Source organism: Amblyomma americanum, chromosome 3 (genome assembly GCF_052857255.1).
Source record: "Amblyomma americanum isolate KBUSLIRL-KWMA chromosome 3, ASM5285725v1, whole genome shotgun sequence".
Taxonomy (NCBI): domain Eukaryota; kingdom Metazoa; phylum Arthropoda; class Arachnida; order Ixodida; family Ixodidae; genus Amblyomma; species Amblyomma americanum.
This window is the reverse complement of record NC_135499.1, coordinates 127,183,155-127,202,696: the sequence shown is the minus strand read 5'-3', so window position 1 is coordinate 127,202,696 and position 19,542 is coordinate 127,183,155. Positions and strand designations below refer to the sequence as shown.

At 50.2% G+C, this 19,542-nt stretch overlaps 1 protein-coding gene across 6 annotated transcripts in view; it reads left to right on the top strand.

Moving 5' to 3' along the window:
- Ptpmeg (protein tyrosine phosphatase Meg) overlaps positions 1-19,542 on the top strand; it is a 267,518-nt gene that overhangs the window by 138,941 nt on the left and 109,035 nt on the right. The window contains exon 1 of one of the 6 annotated variants that reach the window (XM_077657834.1): positions 8,228-8,488. The exons of 4 other annotated variants lie outside the window; for them this stretch is intronic. In XM_077657834.1, the coding sequence (XP_077513960.1) occupies positions 8,331-8,488 (158 nt within the window). In that variant the 5' untranslated portion in view covers positions 8,228-8,330. Of the gene's footprint in view, positions 1-8,227; positions 8,489-19,542 lie in introns of those variants that run through there. One more of the 6 variants, XM_077657835.1, reaches the window with a different exon arrangement.

Below are 19,542 nucleotides of genomic sequence, written 5' to 3'. Positions count from 1 at the left end.
TGCGGTGAGTTCGTTGAAAAAAAAAGCGTGTTGTATTACGTCAGATTCTTTGTGTTGCATCGGGAAAAAAATAGAAAAAAATGAAGCGTCCAATTGTTCAAAGTGGAGCGAGACTGAAAATTGGTTGGTTTTTAGGGATAGGAAATGGCTGAGTATATGTCTCACATACCGGCGGACACCTGAACCGCGCCGTAAGGGAAGGGATAAAGGAGGTTGTGAAAGAAGAAAGGAAGAAAGAGGTGCCGTAGTGGAGGGCTCCGGAATAATTTCGATCACCTGGGGATCTTTAACGTGCACTGACATCGCACAGCACACGGGCGCCTTAGCGTTTCGCCGCCATCGAAACGCAGCCGCCGTGGTCCGGTTCGAACCCGGAACTCCGGACTGCTTAATGCAATTTCTGAACATCCCAGTGGAAACGTCTTGTCTGCATTCTTCTTTCGGCCATAGGCGGTGTGCCGTTTTCATATAGTGGCTTGCCTAATGAGATGCTCTGTACTGCGAAAGCCTTTAGCGCGGTGTTGCTGCTTGTGTTACTGATGTGTGGTTAAGATGCTAATTAAGTACGCAATTGTTAATACATATGAGCTGGCAGGAAGTAGCGTAGTCGTTAGCACGCTCGGCTGCAGAACGGAAGGATGGTGGTTCGAATCCCGCCGACTGCCGCACTTTAGGTCGACAAAGTTCCCCTTGAATTTTCTTAAACACGTTAGTGTATATACTGGCTTTTAATTCGCAGCTAGATAAGTGCAATGCCCTCCGGAAGTTTGCAGGCCGCTTCTCAAATTTGACCGGACGAAAGCCGCGGTATTGTCCTGGCTTCTTTGCGCCCACGTTTTGATTGGGCATTTTAGTCACGTACGCCAAAAGCGCCGGCCGTCGGTGTCGTTGTCACAGTTAACTGGCGGCGCGCTCCTGTCACATATCGCGATGCCATCGATCACGCAACGATCGGAGTTACAGAGTGAACCGCGAACACCGCATATGCGCTTGAGCCGCGCGGAACAGCTTGCATGTGTAGCGTGCAGGGCATGCGGCTGCTGGGTGCGCAAAAAAAAAAAGGCGTCAATTGTGCGATGAAATCAGCAAGGCATTGACACCGCCGCGCCTTATAATGCCATCTTCTTCTGGCGTGTCAAGCGTTTATTAATGTTCAGTATTGCAGAACCTTGATTCGCTTCGAAGCAAGGCCTCCCAGGCACCGCTGCCTTTAATGTTGCCAGATTATATGATCAAGATGCCTTTTTCTCCGCAGATTTTACATTTATCATCATGTCTAACTTCTGTTCGCGTGAGGAACAACCAGACTGGAGTTGGGAAATTCCCAGCGTGCAGGCGTCGCCAAGCGACAGCCCCTCTGTTGCTTAAAGGGCAACTGAAGAGGTATTAGAATTCGATGTGTTTAAAAGGGCCGAATGTGTGAAACACGCTGGTAAAGCCTGCGAAATTGTTTTGCTCTAGCTTTTGAAATGGCGATGTAATCGCCGATTAAAGCGGCGTCGGCGTTAATTGAGGCTTCTTTGCAGTGCATCTCGACGAGAGAAGGCTCCATTAATGACGTCACATACGACAGCACTAGTTTCCAGCGAATAAACAGTTCTTTCATGGAAGAAAACCGACGCCTTTAAAGGTGACTCTCGCAAAGCATTGTTTGGCGGTATCGGACGACGCACAGGAGCATGCACGCGAAGGCAGCGGACATCTGAAGTTTCGGAACTAATGACGTCACGACGAGTTTCCTCACACTTCCCCAACGCAGTGAGGAGAAGCCTGAACATCGTCGCGGGTTTTGATCGACGATCACTCACCGTTTTAAATGCTAGCGACAAAATACTTTGCATGCTTTACCTAGAAGCTCCGTAGATTCTAATTCTTGAATAACCTCGAATTCTCTGAAAACCATTACAGCTTCCATTTTTGTAAAGTTCGGTCCGGTGGTGGCAGAGACCTTCTTGCAACTCTATGGTGCTCGACGATTCAGCGCAGGTTTGCGCGCGCTCATCCAGACCCCGACAGTCGGCCGATGGTCACCCCTCAGTGACGTGTTTGGCTGGGCCAGGCTGCATTTACGCGTCTACTTACGCGTGCGGCGACTCTCGCTCCAGAAAGACCGCTTCTGCTCTCCATCACGTGGCCGTATCTCTCTAGGCATGAATATATATGCTTATATGGGAGCAAGAAAGGGGCAAGCTGTCCTCTAGCGCCCTACATTTTTTACCCCTTTCTGTTTAGAGTGCGCAGCCTTGAGTGAAGAAGCCCATGCTCTCGGAGAAGCTCAAGGTGCCGAGTCGACGCTTGTTACAACCTTGTGGAAGCTTCAGTGGCGCCGCTTTGCTTCTGCGATGATTTCGCGAGCTTGCGCGACTGTTTGCGACAGTGTCGCGGGCATGCTGCTTGGTTTTGCTTTAAATGGAATGAGCGTATCCCGCCACTACGCGTTTTTTTTTTTTTCTGAAATCTTTGGGAAAACGCTGGAAGGCAAAGGAAAGGAAGCGTCGTCCGCTATTCCACGAAGCACGAACGTCGGCTGCGTGTTCTGCGGCTGTCGTCTGATCTTTTCAACGGCCCAAAGGGCACGTGTTCTAACCTTTAGGGTGGAGCCAATGACTCCGATGTAACTGTTCCGGTCCGAAGCACAGCAGCGTCAGCTGCCTGACACAGACGTGCCTGGCATGGAGCTCATATGGGGGCCTGTCCACCCCGGGAATCCCGGAAACGAGGCTGCCAACGCTTTAGCCCGAGGTTCTCAACCGGGGGGTTCTCACGGGAGCGCATGCATTCCTTCAGTGAACTGACGCAGGCCTGCAAAGCCGAGCGTCGGCTGTACCCCCCACACCATCCCTCCCTCGACAATTATCATCAGACACTTTGGAGGCGGCTCCAAACACGCACCTTACCCTCCCCTTATATACGCTCGCGCTATCACCAAGTCCACACAAACCCCTCCTGTACCCTCTGCCACCACCCCAAAGTCACTCTCGATCATATCCTTTTCCTCTGCCCGGCGGATCCTACCACGCGGGGCCTGGAGCACCTTACCACTTGGGAAGCTTGGAAAACCCTACTTCGCTCCCAGGACCCGGCCAAGCAAGCCATCGCCACAGGCCGGGCTGCCAGCGTCACGAGTCTCCGGGACATGAACGTTTTAGTGCAGTGGGGCCGTGCGGGGGCCCAAGGACCTGCGCGTCCTAAACTCCCCTGTGTCTAATAAAGTTTCCACCACCACCACCAACATCGGCTAGCAGTCCAGCTGTGCGGTGTTGACTATTCGGAAGCTGTCTTCCCTTCACAGTTCCCGCGACGCGTCCTTTAAAAGTTTGCAGAAAGTTACTGTAGGTGCAGGTCTTCGTCAGCACCGCTGACGAAGGTGTCTGACTGCTTTTTTTTTTGGTACAAAAGGTGTATGGCCGCGTTCCTTCGTACCAGATTCTTGACACAAACGGTTTCGTAGTCTTACCACGACTTGAGCACGCTAGAAATCTTTTGTAGCGATAGCTACATTACGCTAGAATTTTGAGCCTTCAGCGTGTCGGCGCCGTGGCTGGTCACAAGGTTGGCCACGTGGTACGGAGCAGCTGCCGGCGGCGCGGCGGCGAAACCGAGTGGAGTGGGGGGGGGGGGGGGGGGGGGGCGGGGGGGGGGGAGAGTGAATCCACATCCACGGACGAAGATGAAGAAGGAACGCCCACCGAAACGGAGCGGCGAAATTGCAATTCGACTGGGCGAGTTCCACTCGGGCAGCTGTAACAACCGCCTCACTCTAGGTTTAACCAGGGCCAAACCGCAGCCAATTATTTGATTATGCATGCGCAGTGAACTCTTCGCTTTGTGTGTTTCCCCTCTTTTCATACCTGTGTCCGGCTTTCCTTGCGCTAAAGAGACCGGAAGTGGCCTCCACTATAGGGCGTGTCTCGTAGGCCGCGGGGTTGCTTGTAAAATGCGCAAAAACTTTACCATGGAAAAACCAGACTCTTAACTCTGTTTCCTGCCATTTTCTCTAAATTCTCGCTTTCGGGACCGAACCTCGGCTTTGGCAGCCACCTTTTCTGGCGGTGAATGAGCTGTACTGCTGCGCACGATAGCGAAACTATGTGCGACTAGTTTGTGACGTCAGCTGTGCGCGGACTGGCGCTTTGTTGCGACCCTCGCGCTGTGTCGTCGCGGTTCGTCCTGCGGAGCTTCTTGGCAGTTGTTGCGCTCGGTTCGGCTGTTGTGTCTTGTTAGCGTGCAAGGCTACTGTCGACGAGCTCGGCCACGTGCCTGATGCGCCCTAGCGGTGAGCGCATGAAAATGATGATGCTGTCAGAAGACCGAGCTAGCGTTCGTTCACGCAGTTCTGGTTGTAATGGGAACAAGGTGTTGCTTGGAACACGTCTGCGGTTCTCTGTCCGAGGATTACACTTTCGGTCTCCGCGTGTTAATTACCTTGCCTTGGCCTATACACCGTCACAACAGTAAAGCGCGCCCTGAGCGGATTGTGCGTATCGTGTCGTTGCAAGGGTGCAGGTCCCTCCGACGTGACAGGGAGCGACGAGTTTGCACAAAACGAGGACCCGCCGCGGTGGCTCAGTGGTTAGGGCGCTCGACTACTGATCCGGAGTTCCCGGGTTCGAACCCGACCTCGGCGGCTGTGTTTTAAGGAGGAAAAACGCTAAGACGCCCGTGTGCTGTGCGATGTCAGTGCACGTTAAAGATCCCCAGGTGGTCGAAATTTTTCCGGAGCCCTCCACTACGGCACCTATTTCTTCCTTTCTTCTTTCACTCCCTCCTTTATCCCTTCCCTCACGGCGCGGTTCACAAGTGTCCAACGATATATGAGACAGATACTGCGCCATTTCCTTTCCCCGAAAACGAATTATTATTATTAAAACGACGAGTTGTGTGGCTATTTCTTTAGTAAAGTTGGGAATTACTTTTGTATGTTATAAGCCAATGGGAAGACTAGTTAGAAAATTGAAGAAAGTCAGCTTTTCAGCAGGGTCGGATTTATGGGCCGTCGCGGTCCCATTTCTTGACTTTTTTGGTCGACAAAATGGCCTTCGGCTTAATTATCTAAGATTTATCGCTTGGGGGCAGGGGCGACGCCCCCTTCCCCCCCCCCCCCCCCCCCCCTCACGCCTTTTAATCCGCCCTTGATTGTCATACGTAATTATGGAGCAATCTTCCCTTTCATTTGAAGGGACCTGTGCACTGCATACATACGGCAACTTCGGTAGCAGGGTAATCATCATCATGACAGCCAGATTGTTTCCACCGGAGGGCAAGCCGTTTGGAATACATGGACTTCTATGGGCTCTCCCTGTGCGAGGAAGGTGTCTTGTATAGCGCTGACTCCTCCGACTAACCTCTCACGTCCATCACTGGAGCCCCCATTGCGCTCCCCATAAGCTGCGGCGACGTAACAAGAACTACATGAGGGAGGAGAGGCTCAGTTTGTTTCCAGTTTTTGTTTGAGGCCACGCAGAATGCGGTCTACACGTGCAGCCAGTTGCGCTCAGCAGCAAATGAACGTGAACGCCGAAATAATCTTATTCAAAGTGCATTTGCAGTGTGACTGACGTCCGGCAATTGTGAAGGAGGACAGAGGCTGCAAGTTTTTTTTTATTTTTAAGCTGCTATTAGCACTTTTTTTATCATGTTCGCCTCTTCGCGGACACGGACAGTCTTGCTTTCCAATACAATCGGGGAAGGTCTAGGTCAACTTAAAAAAAAAAAGCTGCGAAATTGCGTGCACGTTAGTGTCGGATGGTGTTCACGTAATTAGAGAGTATTTATATTAGAGAACAATTTTTACTTATCTAGAGGAACGAAAGTAATTTTCGTGATGAATGCTTTACAGCAGGAGCGTAGGATAACTCTCATCGATGTTGCGAGGAAAGCGTCGGAAAGTTGGCCTGGAAAAGCGGTACAGCTTAGGTGCATTTCGCCGCAAAAGTTTCCAATCCGCAAGCCCCCGTGACCGGCGTGAGCGCGGGCCACCTACGATGACGCTGTTAGCGCTGCAGCTCGCTGATTTTTGCTGACCCAGGTGTCGAGGAGGAAATCCGCTGTCGCCTTTCAAGCTCGCGCTAAAAGATTAGCGCAGCCGCCACGCCAGGATTTGCGCTCGGCCTCCCTCTGGGCTTGGTCGCGCGCCAGCCTCTTGGGAGCTTTTGCGACAGGTGGCGTCGTTGTTTTGTGCCAGACTAATCAGCTGTTCTGCTCCAGCGCTTCCAAGAAGCGCTTTTATAACTTCATTAAGCGAATTAATCTCCGTTGTCCTTTCCTTTTTTTTTTTTGCCAAGGGTCAGGTGTTAAAAGCGGGTCACGCCAGTTTTGAAAAGTGGCCGCGTTGACCAACGCTGAGAGCTTTGTTGTTGCTAGGCGCGCCGCCGCCTGCATGCAACCAGCGCAGCAGTTGAACTTCTCTGAGCTCTCTAGCGTTTCTCTTCCCCGAATTGCAACTCGCTCGTAGCTAGCGCGGTTAGCATGCGTTACCGAGCGATCGCCATGAACCGAGTTTGCCGAGTCCAAATGAGCAAGTCGCAGCTCCTTCATGTACACCATTGTGTTGCGGTCGAGCTCATTCATTTCGCCTCACAAAGACGCACTTCGTAACGGAACTTCTGAGAAGCTCTGCGCTTGCGTGTGCGGCGGCTGTCGTCTCCTGATCTTTTTAACGGATCAACGGGCACGTGTTCTAACCTTTAGGGCGGACGACTTGAGTGCAGTGAACTTTAGATGAGTGGACGAGTTTAGGAGGCTCGTAACTAACCATAGATGCGAGCCATTGACTCCGGTGTAACTGTTCCACTCCGAAGCACAGCAGCGTCAGCTGCCTGACATAGACGTTGACTTGGTTAAAATTGGTTAGTTTTCTACTAACGTTGTTAGGTTGGCGGCAGCGTGTTCATGGCGGCTCTTGGAGGAGGTGATACTATTTGCGCACTGCATTTCTTCAGCTTTCTTAGCCGAAAATCAAATTGCGGAAATGTGTTTTTCGCACACAAAAGTCGCACGTCCCGAACTGCCGCACCCTCCCCGATATTCCCCCTTACATCGTGGGCGCGGTCGAGGTGTCGTTAGAGTCTCTAAAAGTCACTAAGGTTTTGCTAGAGTCACTAGTGACTGTAGGTGTCGCTGTTTACTCCGACGCACGACGAGTACTCTATAGAGCTATATAGAGGTCGCAGCGCCGGCGGCGACACTATATATTGGCGAGGGGGGTGTTTTACGGTGGTATTCACGAGGCCTTACTCGGTCAAGCCTGTGTCGCCAAGGGCAACGGACCGAAGCGTGCGAAATGCCGTGTGTACACCGGAAAAGTAAAAACTAAGAAAAAAAAGAGTAAGAAAACGAAGCCGGAAGCGAGGGTCCCGTTGCTATACCGCGGCATCTCTACCGAATTTTTTTGCGAAATTTTCGCCACACCTTTTCTCGTGCGTAGTGAGAGAACCGCGGAGGTTCCACGCCGTTTCCTCCCCTGCGCTGAAATCTGTGATTCAGAATTTCAAGCGGGGTTTCTGAGTCAGCGGGGAAAATCGAGGACGCTGCGAATGTCGGCATTGCAGCGCACAGCTGAAGCCGCCCCCTCTTGTATCTCCTCGCAGCAGTGCATGCGGACTGGCTGTTGCTGCCTACAGTATATGCGTTCTGAACAGGCTGCTGACGCAGACTGGTGCGAACGTGTCACAGCTCTTTTTTTTCTGCGTGCTCCTCTGACCTTCTCTTCGGATGTCGGGAGGAGTGAAGTGCCTTTCTTGGACCGTTCGTCAGCCGTCGTTTCCCTTTTGCTTCTTTTTTTTTGTTTTAGCGCTCTTTCAAGCATTCTGGATAGCGTTGATTGACTTGTCTTTTTTTTTCGCGTTTTGGTTCATTCCAATCTCTTTTCGCGATTGGCTGTCCTTGCACTTGTCGCCTCTCGCCGCTGCTCAACATTATGCTTTCCCTTTTTCTGCTTCCCCCCCACAGATATAAGGCGCGCAATTTTTGTCCGCCTTTCGAACGCGTGTGTAATTCTCATTTGCCCCTCCAGAGGATGTCGAAAGCGTTGAGCGATTATTTGCGCGGCTGCGAAATCGCTGCCAGTGGAAGTATTTAGAGAGAGAGAGATGGACTCCCTGTCGCGTGCCGGCGACGGAGCGCCCTTTCCCGACGAGCGTTGTGGCGTTTAATGCCAACCCAGGCTCTCGGCATTCATCATAATCAACCCCGAGTGTCGCGGAGGGGACTATTACAATGCCTTCCACGGCGCGCGCGCAGCCGTTGGCAACCGCATAAAAGGCGCGCCCCGTGTCGATCCCGGCTTTTTCTTCGCTCGTGTAGCGCACCGAAGGAGACGGATCGGCGTCATGAACTGCGTCGTGGAGGTGGCCGCCAAGCGTGGCGCCGCTCCGGGTCTTGTGCTGCCCACGTGGGGCTTGCTGGCCGGCTCCGTGAAGATGTGCCACTACGGCGGCACCCACGAGCCGAGCCTGACGGGCGTGTGCAAATTCTGCCGGCGTGCCGTGTGAGTAAACATGCGTTTGTTTGCGGCGATTGGATTCGCTTCTGGGGTGTCGGGCAGGGATGGGGTTGAATTAGACAGGGACATCGAGGTCAACTCCATCCACTTATTGTTTTCAATGTTTTCTTATCTCGCTCTTTCTGGCTACGTTGACGTTTGTCCGGCATCAAAGACGCATTCATCGGCGAGAAAACTGGATTAAAAAAAAAAATCTTCGCGCCGGTCGATTCGAACTTGCTACGTCCTTATACCGAACAGGACGGGATGCCACCGTTTCGAAGTGAATGGCGGTGTCGCCTACAACCTCCGAGATCCGCGAAGGAAAAGCGATATTGACCCACCCCGTGTAGTTGCGAAAGTGGCCGGTGATGGCGACAGCTGTATGTCGTTCCTTTTGTTGCCTTTTCTATCTTATAAAAGCTCCGTTTTCAGTACCGCGTCTTTGTCGTTAGAACGCGGTAATCTTTTGCTACAGGTACACTTACGTTTGTCCCCGCCTTCCCATCAAGCCATAAACCGCTTGCATTCGACCTTTGTTGTTCAGTAACCGCCGCCGGGCCATTTCCGCCGGCACCAACCAGTATGCATGGAATCGACAAGCAGTACTGGGTGGGGCCGATGGTTACAGAATATAATCAAAACGAAACCAAGCAGTAACAACATACCTTCGCCGGTCAGTCGTTCCCGCCCGTTATCCTTTTCTTTATCTTTTTCGCCCCGGGCAGATTGTCGCGCGCACACTTCCGTCGTGCTGTGTATTCCGCAGTATTTATAACGCCTGTCTCCCCGGGCAACTCTCATTGGTCGCTGTCGCCGCCGTCAAATGTGCAATGATGTTTCTGCCGCCGAAACCAAACAGAAAAAAAGCTAGAGCGGTATTATTACTTCATCGCCTGAATCCATTTCGTGATGGCAGTGCACTTCCTAAACAGCTGGAACTGCCGTTCGTTAAGCGGCTGTGCTTAGTATATAACCCCGCCTTAGACTATACGTGTGCCTCGTCCAGAATGTAAAGTTTCGTGCTGTTGTAACTGCTTTCTGGAATGGAGGCGCAATGATAAGGTGACAGGAGTATGAATGCAGCAAGGGTAGTAGTGGTATGTCGTCTGCGTCGCAGGCCTGAACGCAGCACCTGCGGCATGCGAGCGACGTTCAGTTCTGTTGGGCTCCGTACTGTTATTCTGTATATTTCGTTCTTTCTCTTACTGCTACTGTCGGCTGCGGAATAATGTCGTGGTATACGGAATGCATACCAGGACAGCTGGAGAGCTACGTCACAGCGACCGCTGTTATCACGCCTTCCTGCAGAAGCACAATTCAGTGCTGCTACATTCAGTTTCGCCGATTTCGTTCGGTTCTTTTTTTTTTTTTTGTTCCTGTCGCGGTGAGCTTGTTTCCCGTCGTCAGCCGGATTTTATTGTCACCGACTTCGTTACCATATGCCGGCGCGCTTTCTTTTTTTGTTTTCTTTCTTTCTTACGAGCGCGCTTGAGAAGCCATCTCGTCACCTCCATCTGTTTCGATCGCCCCAGGGAATATTAGCGAGTGGGCTGCCTCTGCACCGACGTGTCGTCAGTGTTCGTTTATTTGTTCGGCAAAAGAAAAAAGGGGTATGGCGGGTGGGGATTTTTTTTCCCCACATACGGTTCTGCCGAGTAACCTGCAACCTCTGCGAATTTCCGCGCGCTGTGAAAAAACGTTCAAGGAACTCGCATCAGCCGCGTTGTTAAGTTAACAATATGGTTCCTCCATGGCGTTAGCTTCGCCTGGTTTATATAAATTTGGGCTGGTCTTCTTAAATGTAGTTGCATTTCCAGTGCTTTGAAAAATGCAAATGCTCTATGGAGGAAGTAAAGGCGCAGTAATTATTGTCTCCCGGCGGACACTTTTTTTTTTACCGCGCCGTGAGAAAAAGGATGGGGAAGGGGGGGGGGGGGTTGTCAAAGGAGAGAGACAAAGAGGCAGGGAGAGTCTTCGCAGTGGACGACTCGTGGTTAATTAACTTCGACCGCGGTTTTTTTTTTTCTTCTTTAAGCGTGCGCTGGCATTGCAGAGCTCAAGGGCGTCTTTGTGCGTTTCGCCTCCATCGAAATGCGGCCGCCGGGATCCGATACCACGACACCGTACACGGAAGCCAGCCGAATGCCATAGCGGCTGAGCCGCCGTGGCGTGGTATTCGGCCACGTTATACCGGTACAGTTAATAGATCTGAACCGGCTAAGGCGCACAACGTTGCAAGGCTCAAAATGCTCTTTATCCAGCTTAGCGCGCCGACGCCAGGGATACGTTACTGGGTGTGTTCGTTTTTTGTCTACGGTGGTGCGTGCGATTGGCTTCGTGTCCCAGTGCGTGGGATAAGAGCGAGCAAAGGGCGAAACTCTCTCTCTCTCTCCTGCGAAGCGATAAATGGTTTTCCGCATGTTAGCCTCCTGGTAGTAGCGCTGACTACCGCACAGTGCCACGCAAAGAGGTTGAATAATAAAGGCGAAAGATATAATTGCGCTTTATAGAGTTTCGTATAGTTACACTATAGTTGTCTGGAGGGAAGTTTGACGCTGCGATCGTTCGTCCTCGAACATTGTGCCGGGGATTGGGAACTTCGTATCTGACTTGGCTAGCGTTTAGCTTAAAATGTCGGACCGGCTTCACTCATGTGGCTTTGTTTGTTTTTTGTTTGTTTGTTTGTTTATGTGGGGGAGGAGCGCGCATTTTAGAATAGTGTATTTTATTCATGCGTTCATTAAATTACGAGAGAATAACAACTGGCCCAACAAGATGCCTCTGTATTGAGTGTATACTGTATGAGCGCAATTAACGTTAGGTTAGCAGCAATAAAAGTGAAAAGAGCGTAACGGTGTTGGCGTTATCGCTTTTAATAAACGACGTTTAAATTTGTCCGCAGGTAGTTCGAAAGGCGCCGTGCTACTTAGTTTTTCAGTCATGTATTACGTGAAGAAGCTCCCTGATGTTTCGTCGTCGTTTCGCCGGCCATGAAGTCCACCGTCGGCCACGTGCACGGCCCTGCTTACTGCGCGGGACCGCCTCCTCTACTTTCATGACATGAGTCACCATTACCGCCTCGGTCGCCTTGTACGTCCCCCTGCGCACAACAAAACCTCTCGGTATCGCGAGTTTCTGTGGCGTTAGCTTCAGACTCGGAACTTTTCCCACTCTCGTACACCTTCCGCGTGCACCTCGTCCACCTGGCTGTCATCCCTCCTCGGCACGTAATTTCTGCCCGACCATAGCCGACCCCGACCACATCATGTGGGGCTGTGTTCGTCACACCACCACACAAAAATCCCCGAATACTAATTCAAATGAGCAATGGGAGGCTGCCCTACGCAGCCCAACGCCTGATCTCCACGACAAGATTCTGGATTGGGCTCAGATGGTAGCGGAAGCCTACCCAGCCTATAGAAACGCTCTCTCTCCTCCGCTGCCCCATTCCCTTTTGGGATATGTAAAGTTGTCAATCAATCAATTCCCGGGAAGGCGGAGGGATGACTGCGACAGCTGTGCCGAGCCCGTCCGCCCCGTGTTCGCTCACTTCCGGACCACACATGCGCGGGTCGCTGCTGAAACATTCCGGAGAGTTGCGGCGGCCTTCCCTCAGTGTCGCCTGCGCTGTTGACGGCGGGACAGCGAATTTTTAAAGCGGAATATAAAGCCGTTGTTCGTGCGTTTTGTGTCGCGGTACGTGTTCAGCGCTGTTCTTGTGACAGCTCCTCTGTGCGTCTGTCGAGCACGTGTTCATGGTAATTTATATCATTGACGGGCAGTAACTCCATTATGTGGTCAGAATGCTCCGAATCTTAACGCTTATGAAAAGGGTCCATAAGCGGTTACATTGTTTCTCTAAACCCTTTCTAAACGCAGAAATTATTGTTCATTCTTCTTTTAGTTCCTTATTATGTAGCCTTGTTACAACTCAGATTAGAGATGTGTGGAAAATGCTCAGGAATAACTTGCACATCGCTCATATATACATGACGTGGCGTTGCCCGTCCCCTTCAGCTCATTTAGCAGGAAAAAAAATATATTTATTACGTCACGACATCGCTCATTAGGCACCCTGCTAAGGCTTTCTTAGGCCAACGGGGGGGGGGGGTGGGGGGGGGGGGGGGGGGAGGGAAGGGAAGGGAAGGGAAGGAAGTAGCCACGGTTTGAGAGTACCGGGCATTCATCCGATCCGCTTCCGTATTCTGCTGGCTGCGTGGTTTCGCTCTGTCCTGTGCTATTTTTCCGTCATTTTGCGCAGAAGTGCCACGTCTTGGGAAGTGTTCTTATGTCCAGTTTCCTCGATTGTTTGTTGCGTGACGATAACAATGCAAAGTCGGGTTCGGCAGCTTTCACGGAGTCCGTGTGTGCGTATATACATACAGGGTGTTTCGCCTACGACTTTACACAATTTGTAAAGATGAGGTTTTTGAGTTAGAAGAGTGCTTTTTTCGGCATAGCTCTGTCAGCGGTGTAGTACATCATAGTACAGCTGACGTGAGCAGGCTGGTTAGCTAATAATGAATAGTTAACTTTTTAACTTTTGCTGGTATAGGCTCCTTAATTATTGAGGGTCGTGTAGCACACCGTAAGTAATATACATGTCAGTTTTTAGAACATCGAATACACGGTTACCCTCGGCGCTGTGGCCCAACACATTTTGGCTATTTGGAAGAGTTATGTGCACTGGAAAGGTTGCTTTGCCTGCAAGCTTTCCGAAAGCGCATGTATTTTGGCGCGATGTAGGCAAAATTTGGTGGTCCACAGCGCCGGCGGTAACCGCGTTTTCGAAATTCTAAAAACGACGTTGATATTTCTTACGGTGGGCTACACGCCCCTCAATATTTAAAGCGCCTAACAGTAAAACTAAAAAAGTTTACTATTGAGTATTAGTTAACCAGCCTGATAGTTAGCACGCCTTATCTGTACTATGATGTACTACAAGGCTGACAGTGCTATGCCGAAAAAAGCGCTCCTCTGAATCAAGAAGCCCATTTTTGAGAATTGTGCAAAGTCTTAGGTGAAACAGGCCTGTATAGAGAACGGACTCACGGCGCACCTATCTGCCTGCGTGCAAAAGAAAGCGGTGAAAGCGGTGCGACGGAGCTGTCTAACATGATGCTGCACAATTGCGACAGAATGATCGAAGAGCGCGGCGCGTTGGCGTTGTTTCGGCGCTAAACGGGGGAATTTCAGGCCTGGAGAATGCACATGTACCCCGACCTATAGCACACGCGTCTCACTTCATATAAGCGAGCCAGCTGCTCTGATATACTGTCTACCTGCGTCAGCTTTCGTTCTCTTCCCGGAGTTTGAAGCGTCGGTGTGCCCCCCCCCCCCCCCTCTTTCTTTTCTCATTCCCGCCTGCCTTTCAAGATACGCGTTGCCGCCTGAACAGGAGACGCAGCGGTGCATGCTAGGGTCCAGAGGCTTCTTAACCATTGTACTCGAGCGCGCCTCTGTCGTGGCGGGCGTTGTGTACATTTTGCTTGTACTGTCTTTGTTAGCATTGAAAAAAAAAACATTTATTCAACTGATGGTGGATTCCAGTCGCAGGCCCGGAGCGGTCTGCACGCTCTGTTACAGAGTGCCTGAATCCGGCGCAGAGCGCGCGACCTGAAATTGCGATTGGAGTACACTTGCTCTGGCCAGAGCATGTAGGGCGCCGCTATCGCCGCTGAAAAAGAACGTCACGCAAACTTCCGGTCGGATCCGCCGATTTCGGCAGAGCAGTCCCCACTGCTCCTTGGAGCAATCTCGGCTCGGCAACCGCTCCCTGTCTACGATTGGAAGACGCGATCCGTGCCTCAAATCTGCGTTTGGAATAGAGTTGCTTCGAAAAGAGCAGGAAACGTTGCTCCAGAAGTGCTCCAACTCTGCGATTGGAAGTCACCATTAGATTTTGCAGTCCCGAAGGTTTGCAGTGCTATTCAGTGCAATGAGGCATCCGCATTTTGTTTTCTTTGGTATGTGTGCGTTGTCTTGAACGTGGTCGTTAAGGGTCTCGGAAATAATGCGGCATAATGAGCATCTAGTGCATTTTTTTCTTTTGTCTGGCTTTTTTTTTTTCATCATAAACGGCCTTTCGCGCACGCCGTACGTCACGCGCGGGAGGTTGCCCTTGAATAAGCTCCACTTCGCATCTTTTCTTTCCGCCTCGAGAAGGTTTTGCGTGAAAGGTCCGCGCTCTTCGGGTCACGTTTCGGGTAAGCATACATACGCGTTCTCTCTTTTAAATCTCCCTGTGGGTCCTTTAATAGTTAAGATCCGGACATCGGTGTTTTCTTTGTTTTGTTTTTTCTTGTTTCTGCAAGCTCCTCAGAAATGCAGCGGATACAGAGCGTTTCAGCGTGCTATAATATGTTTTACAGGGGTGGCCGTTGGTGCGAAGTCGTGAAAAACGCGTCGGTGGAAAATGTTCGTTGCGAAAAACGGGAAAGGAAAGGCGCGGTAGCACCCGTGGGAAGGAGGGAGAGGAGGTTACGAGTCGAGGAAAAGCTCATGCGTTCAAAGCCATCTTTAGCATAACCCATATACGCGCACATCTGCCGCTATCATTTACAGCATAGTTCTGGGTCGCCTGCAACGTTTTATGTAGCGATATTGCGCATATATGTTTTCTTTATTATTATTATGCATGGACCGTATATGAGCTTAGTTTCGGGAACTAAACTCCCTTGCTTTATAAATGCAGCCGATCTCGCCCCATCTGGTGTAGCAAACCCCCGAGCAAAAGCGCCTCTGCTTTCCACGCACAAGTGGCGGGTCGAAATCGACCTCGGCTGTGCGTAGCAGTTGTGTTGATTGTGTCAGGTCCCGCTGTATGAAGAAGGCACATTCAACCGCCGTTTCGCTGGCTTGCGTCTCGGTGCCGCTCCCGTCCGCATTTTTTTTTTCTTTCTAGCTTTGGAAGACGCCTAGCAACTCGCATTCGTCGGCTCTTCTTCGGCGCTGTATCCCGGCTGTAGTGCGAACAGGTGCAGTGCCTTTTTAAAGCCGGCTGCACTGGATACATTCAGCCGCTTGCGGGAGTTTCCGGAAGAGTGATGCCGCGCAAAACACAAAAAAAAAAAACAGGAATAAAAAAAGGCTGATTCTGCTTGCGGCTTGCCGGCGCAGCCTTGGATTCAGGCGAACTAAACTCTACACCGTGCTGGCTGCGTAGTACATACAGCGATGCCGAGTGTATCTCTTCCGCTGTATGAGGATCTCTCCGTTTGCTGGCTGTGTGCCAAGGCTGTGATCTCTCCGTTTGCTGGCTGTGTGCCAAGGCTGTAATGAAATGGTTTTCGTGTTCCAGTAACTTCGTGTAGGTGATGGGATTGACTGCAGCCCGTAGAAAGCAATCCGCCTGCGTTTACTAGGATTTTTTTTTTTTTTTGCGCTGACCGCCGGGAACTGTTGTCGTGTAAATGAATGAGGGTGCGATGGATTGTGATTTAAAATGTGCGCCACTGTAATTTTGTCGGCCTGTCCACAACATGAATTAAAGGTGTGTGCGCCAAAGCCTTTCAAATCAGCCCAGTTGAAAGGCCGGCGTACATGTAAGAAAGTTGACTCCTGCCTGCAAAATATCATGCAGTATAAGCTGTACTCAACAAGCGGTTTCTTTCGTTGCACTTGCACGCTGGTTAAAGAGACAGCGGATGTTTTGATCTTTAGTAGGATACAACTTTAAAAAAAAATAAAAAGACAGCAGTTGCGAACATTGGGCCACGGTCCGTGGCATCCTGTATTACTCCGCTGGCCAATCGTAACTGTACGCGAAATCAGCTTTTAAATGTTTCGCTTATATCAAACAAGCGAGGTATCAAAATTCTATAGCTTATCACTTTTTCTTGTGATCAGCTTCTTGTTTAGGTGACGAGAAAACTTTCAACAACGGACTACTTTTCCGTCGTGGACGAATTCAGTGCGGCGGTCCTGAAAATGGGCGGAGCTTCACTGCAGACTTAAGTTGCATCCGATTATAGCTTAATGTACGAATCAGAAAATTAGCCGCGGCAACACACGGAGTCATGCCAGCTCTGTGCCGTCAACTTTGCGCTCGCGGCGTTCGCCTTTGCTTTCTTTAATCGAAAGCACGAATTTAAGCTTGACGCCAAGAAATTTGACAGGTGTTTCAGGCAAAACTTCATGTAATATTCAAAACTAGGCTTTTTGAGCTAATAATAATAATAATAATAATAATAATAATAATAATAATAATAATAATAATAATAATAATAATAATAATTGGTTTTAGGGGAAAGGAAATGGCGCAGTATCTGTCTCATATATCGGCGGACACCTGAACCGCGCCGTAAGGGAAGGGATAAGGGAGTGAGTGAAAGAAGAAAGGAAGAAATAGGTGCCGTAGGGGAGGGCTCCGGAATAATTTCGACCACCTGGGGATCTTTAACGTGCACTGACATCGCACAGCACACGGGCGCCTTAGCGTTTTTCCTCCATAAAAACGCAGCCGCCGCGGTCGGGTTCGAACCCGGGAACTCCGGATCAGTAGTCGAGCGCCCTAACCACTGAGCCACCGCGGCGGGCCAAAATATTGCTTTTGGGACACAGTATTCCCATGTGTTGGCAGGTATCAGAAAATCGGTGAATCGTCTTAAGTAGTAGTAGCCTGGCTAACTAATATCTGATAATTAACTATCATAGGCAACTGGTTGCAATAATTAAATATTTGTAACCGGTCGTTAGTAATACCCATATAATTTTTTAGAATTTCGAGAACGCCATTACCCTCGGCGCTGTGGCCCAACTAATTTTGGTTTGGTTTATGGTTTATGGGGGTTTAACGTCCCAAAGCGACTCAGGCTATGAGGGACGCCGTAGTGAAGGGCTCCGGAAATTTCGACCACCTGGGGTTCTTTTACGTGCACTGACATCGCACAGTACACGGGCCTCTAGAATTTCGCCTCCATCGAAATTCGACCGCCGCGGTCGGGATCAAACCCGCGTCTTTCGGGCCGGCAGCCGAGCGCCATAACCACTCAGCCACCGCGGCGGCTTAACTAATTTTAGCTACATCGTGCTAGAGTACATGCGTTTTCGAAAAAGCATGCAGGCAAAACAACTTCCCGAGTGCAGATAACGAGTCCAACGAGCCAGATTTCGCCGAGCCGCAGCGTCAATGGTAATCGCGCTTTCGAAATTCTAAAAACTGATGAGGCTGTTACTAAACACCGGCTACAAATCTCTAATTGTAACTAGGCGCCTAACTCTAATAGTTAATTATCAATTTTAATTAATTGGCTGTCTACTTAATTAAGACGATTCGCCAGTTTTCTGGCGTCCGTCAACGCTGATAAAACTGTTCCGCAAAAGCCATATTTTTACCTCAAAACGCCCATTTTTGAAAATTACTTGGTCTTCCCTAGAACACCCGGTATACATGCACTGCCGTGGGACTTTTGTTCTAGAAAGCGCAGACGGCGTTGTAGTGCAGGTCTTTCGTGTAATTTGCACGGCGTGACAGTCACCGCGAACGACCTTACATGGGGCTTTATTGTGCAAAATCAGAGAAACCTACATGCGCACATTGAGGTCACTATAAATCGCTTCTTATTTTCTTAGCTTCACCGAATTTTACGCATGAAAATACCATATCTCACTCTTTTATGACGAACACCTATACCCCTTTCCAAGCCATAGCTTGCTCCGAGAATTAAATGCACTTGTTGACATTTTGCTGTTATTTTCTTTCACGGTCTGGGAAGAAGCACAGCTTCTAAGCAAGCTCATCATCATCATTATCAGCGTGATTACGCCCACTGCAGGGCAAAGGCCTCTCCCATGTCTCTCCAATTAACCCTGTCCTCTGCCAGCTGCACCCACCGTATGCCTGCAAACTTCCTAATCTCATCCGCCCACCTAACCTTCTGCCGCCCCCTGCTACGCTTGGTTACCCTTAAGGACAAGCGGTTGTCTTGCCTTCGAATCAGATGCCCTGCCCAGGCTCATTACTTCCTCTTGATTTCGACTAGGATGTCATTAACTCGTGTTTGATCCTTGACCCAATCTGCCCTCTTCCTGTCTCTTAACGTTACACCTGCCATTTTTCTTTCCACGGCTCGCTGCGTTGTCCTTAACTTAAGCTGAACCCTTTTCGTTAGCCTCTGCGTTTCTGCCCCGTGGGTGAGTACGGGTAACATACAGGTGTGATGTACTTTCATAGACAAGTTATGACATTTTAACTACCTTCTAGTTCTTTTCCACAAAAGCAGACGCATTTAATCTTTCGTTTGGCGCATGACAGCCGTGTCGCTTTTGCGCCATAACGCAATGTATAGACAGGTGTTGGTCGAAAGTTGGGCGCCACCACCGCGTTTTGTGGGAAGGTGCGAGCTTTTGTGTTTTTAGGTGTTTTTCTTTCTTTCTCTTTGTACGCGGGAACTGCATGTGCAGGCAGGGAGTTTTCGCAATTTTCGACGTTGACATCCGCAATGAATTGCGTACCTTCAAGCGTTATCTCAATGTGGGAGCGTGTCGTCTGGCCGCGCACACAGTTGTTCGTGTGGCTGCGCCGTGAGGCCCGCCATCCGCAACCACCATGAGCGCCCTGGCAGGCCCCGCCCCCGAACTGCGCCGTTCGCCAAGTCAAAACAAAAACATTCTATCCAGCTATAGATTTTCCGATGGAAACCAAATGGTCGCAAACCTGCAGTTGTTTTCTTGCCACCCTTTGGGCTCAACCATTCGAGTCTGTCGGGAATAACTGACCACCACCCAGCCAGATAAAATGGATAGACAGTTGAACTCAAATGGTATATCTACCGGATCGAAATAGTTGCAGATTTGGTTTGAACTGCCTAGTGAAAAAAAAAAAAAACCACTGGGAATTCCATTTAAAACCAATTGGCTTTTCTGCGGGGCTGCTAGGAGAAGTGCTGCCGTGTGCCAGTATTTTTACGCGAAAATTTGAATCATGAGAATTGCGCGTTTTTATGGTAATCAAGCCAAGCAAAGAAGCATCCACCACACACATGAGGCACACTATTGTCAGACGCTAGTAGCTGGGGTTCAAAATATATCCGCACAACACATTCATGGAACCCTCC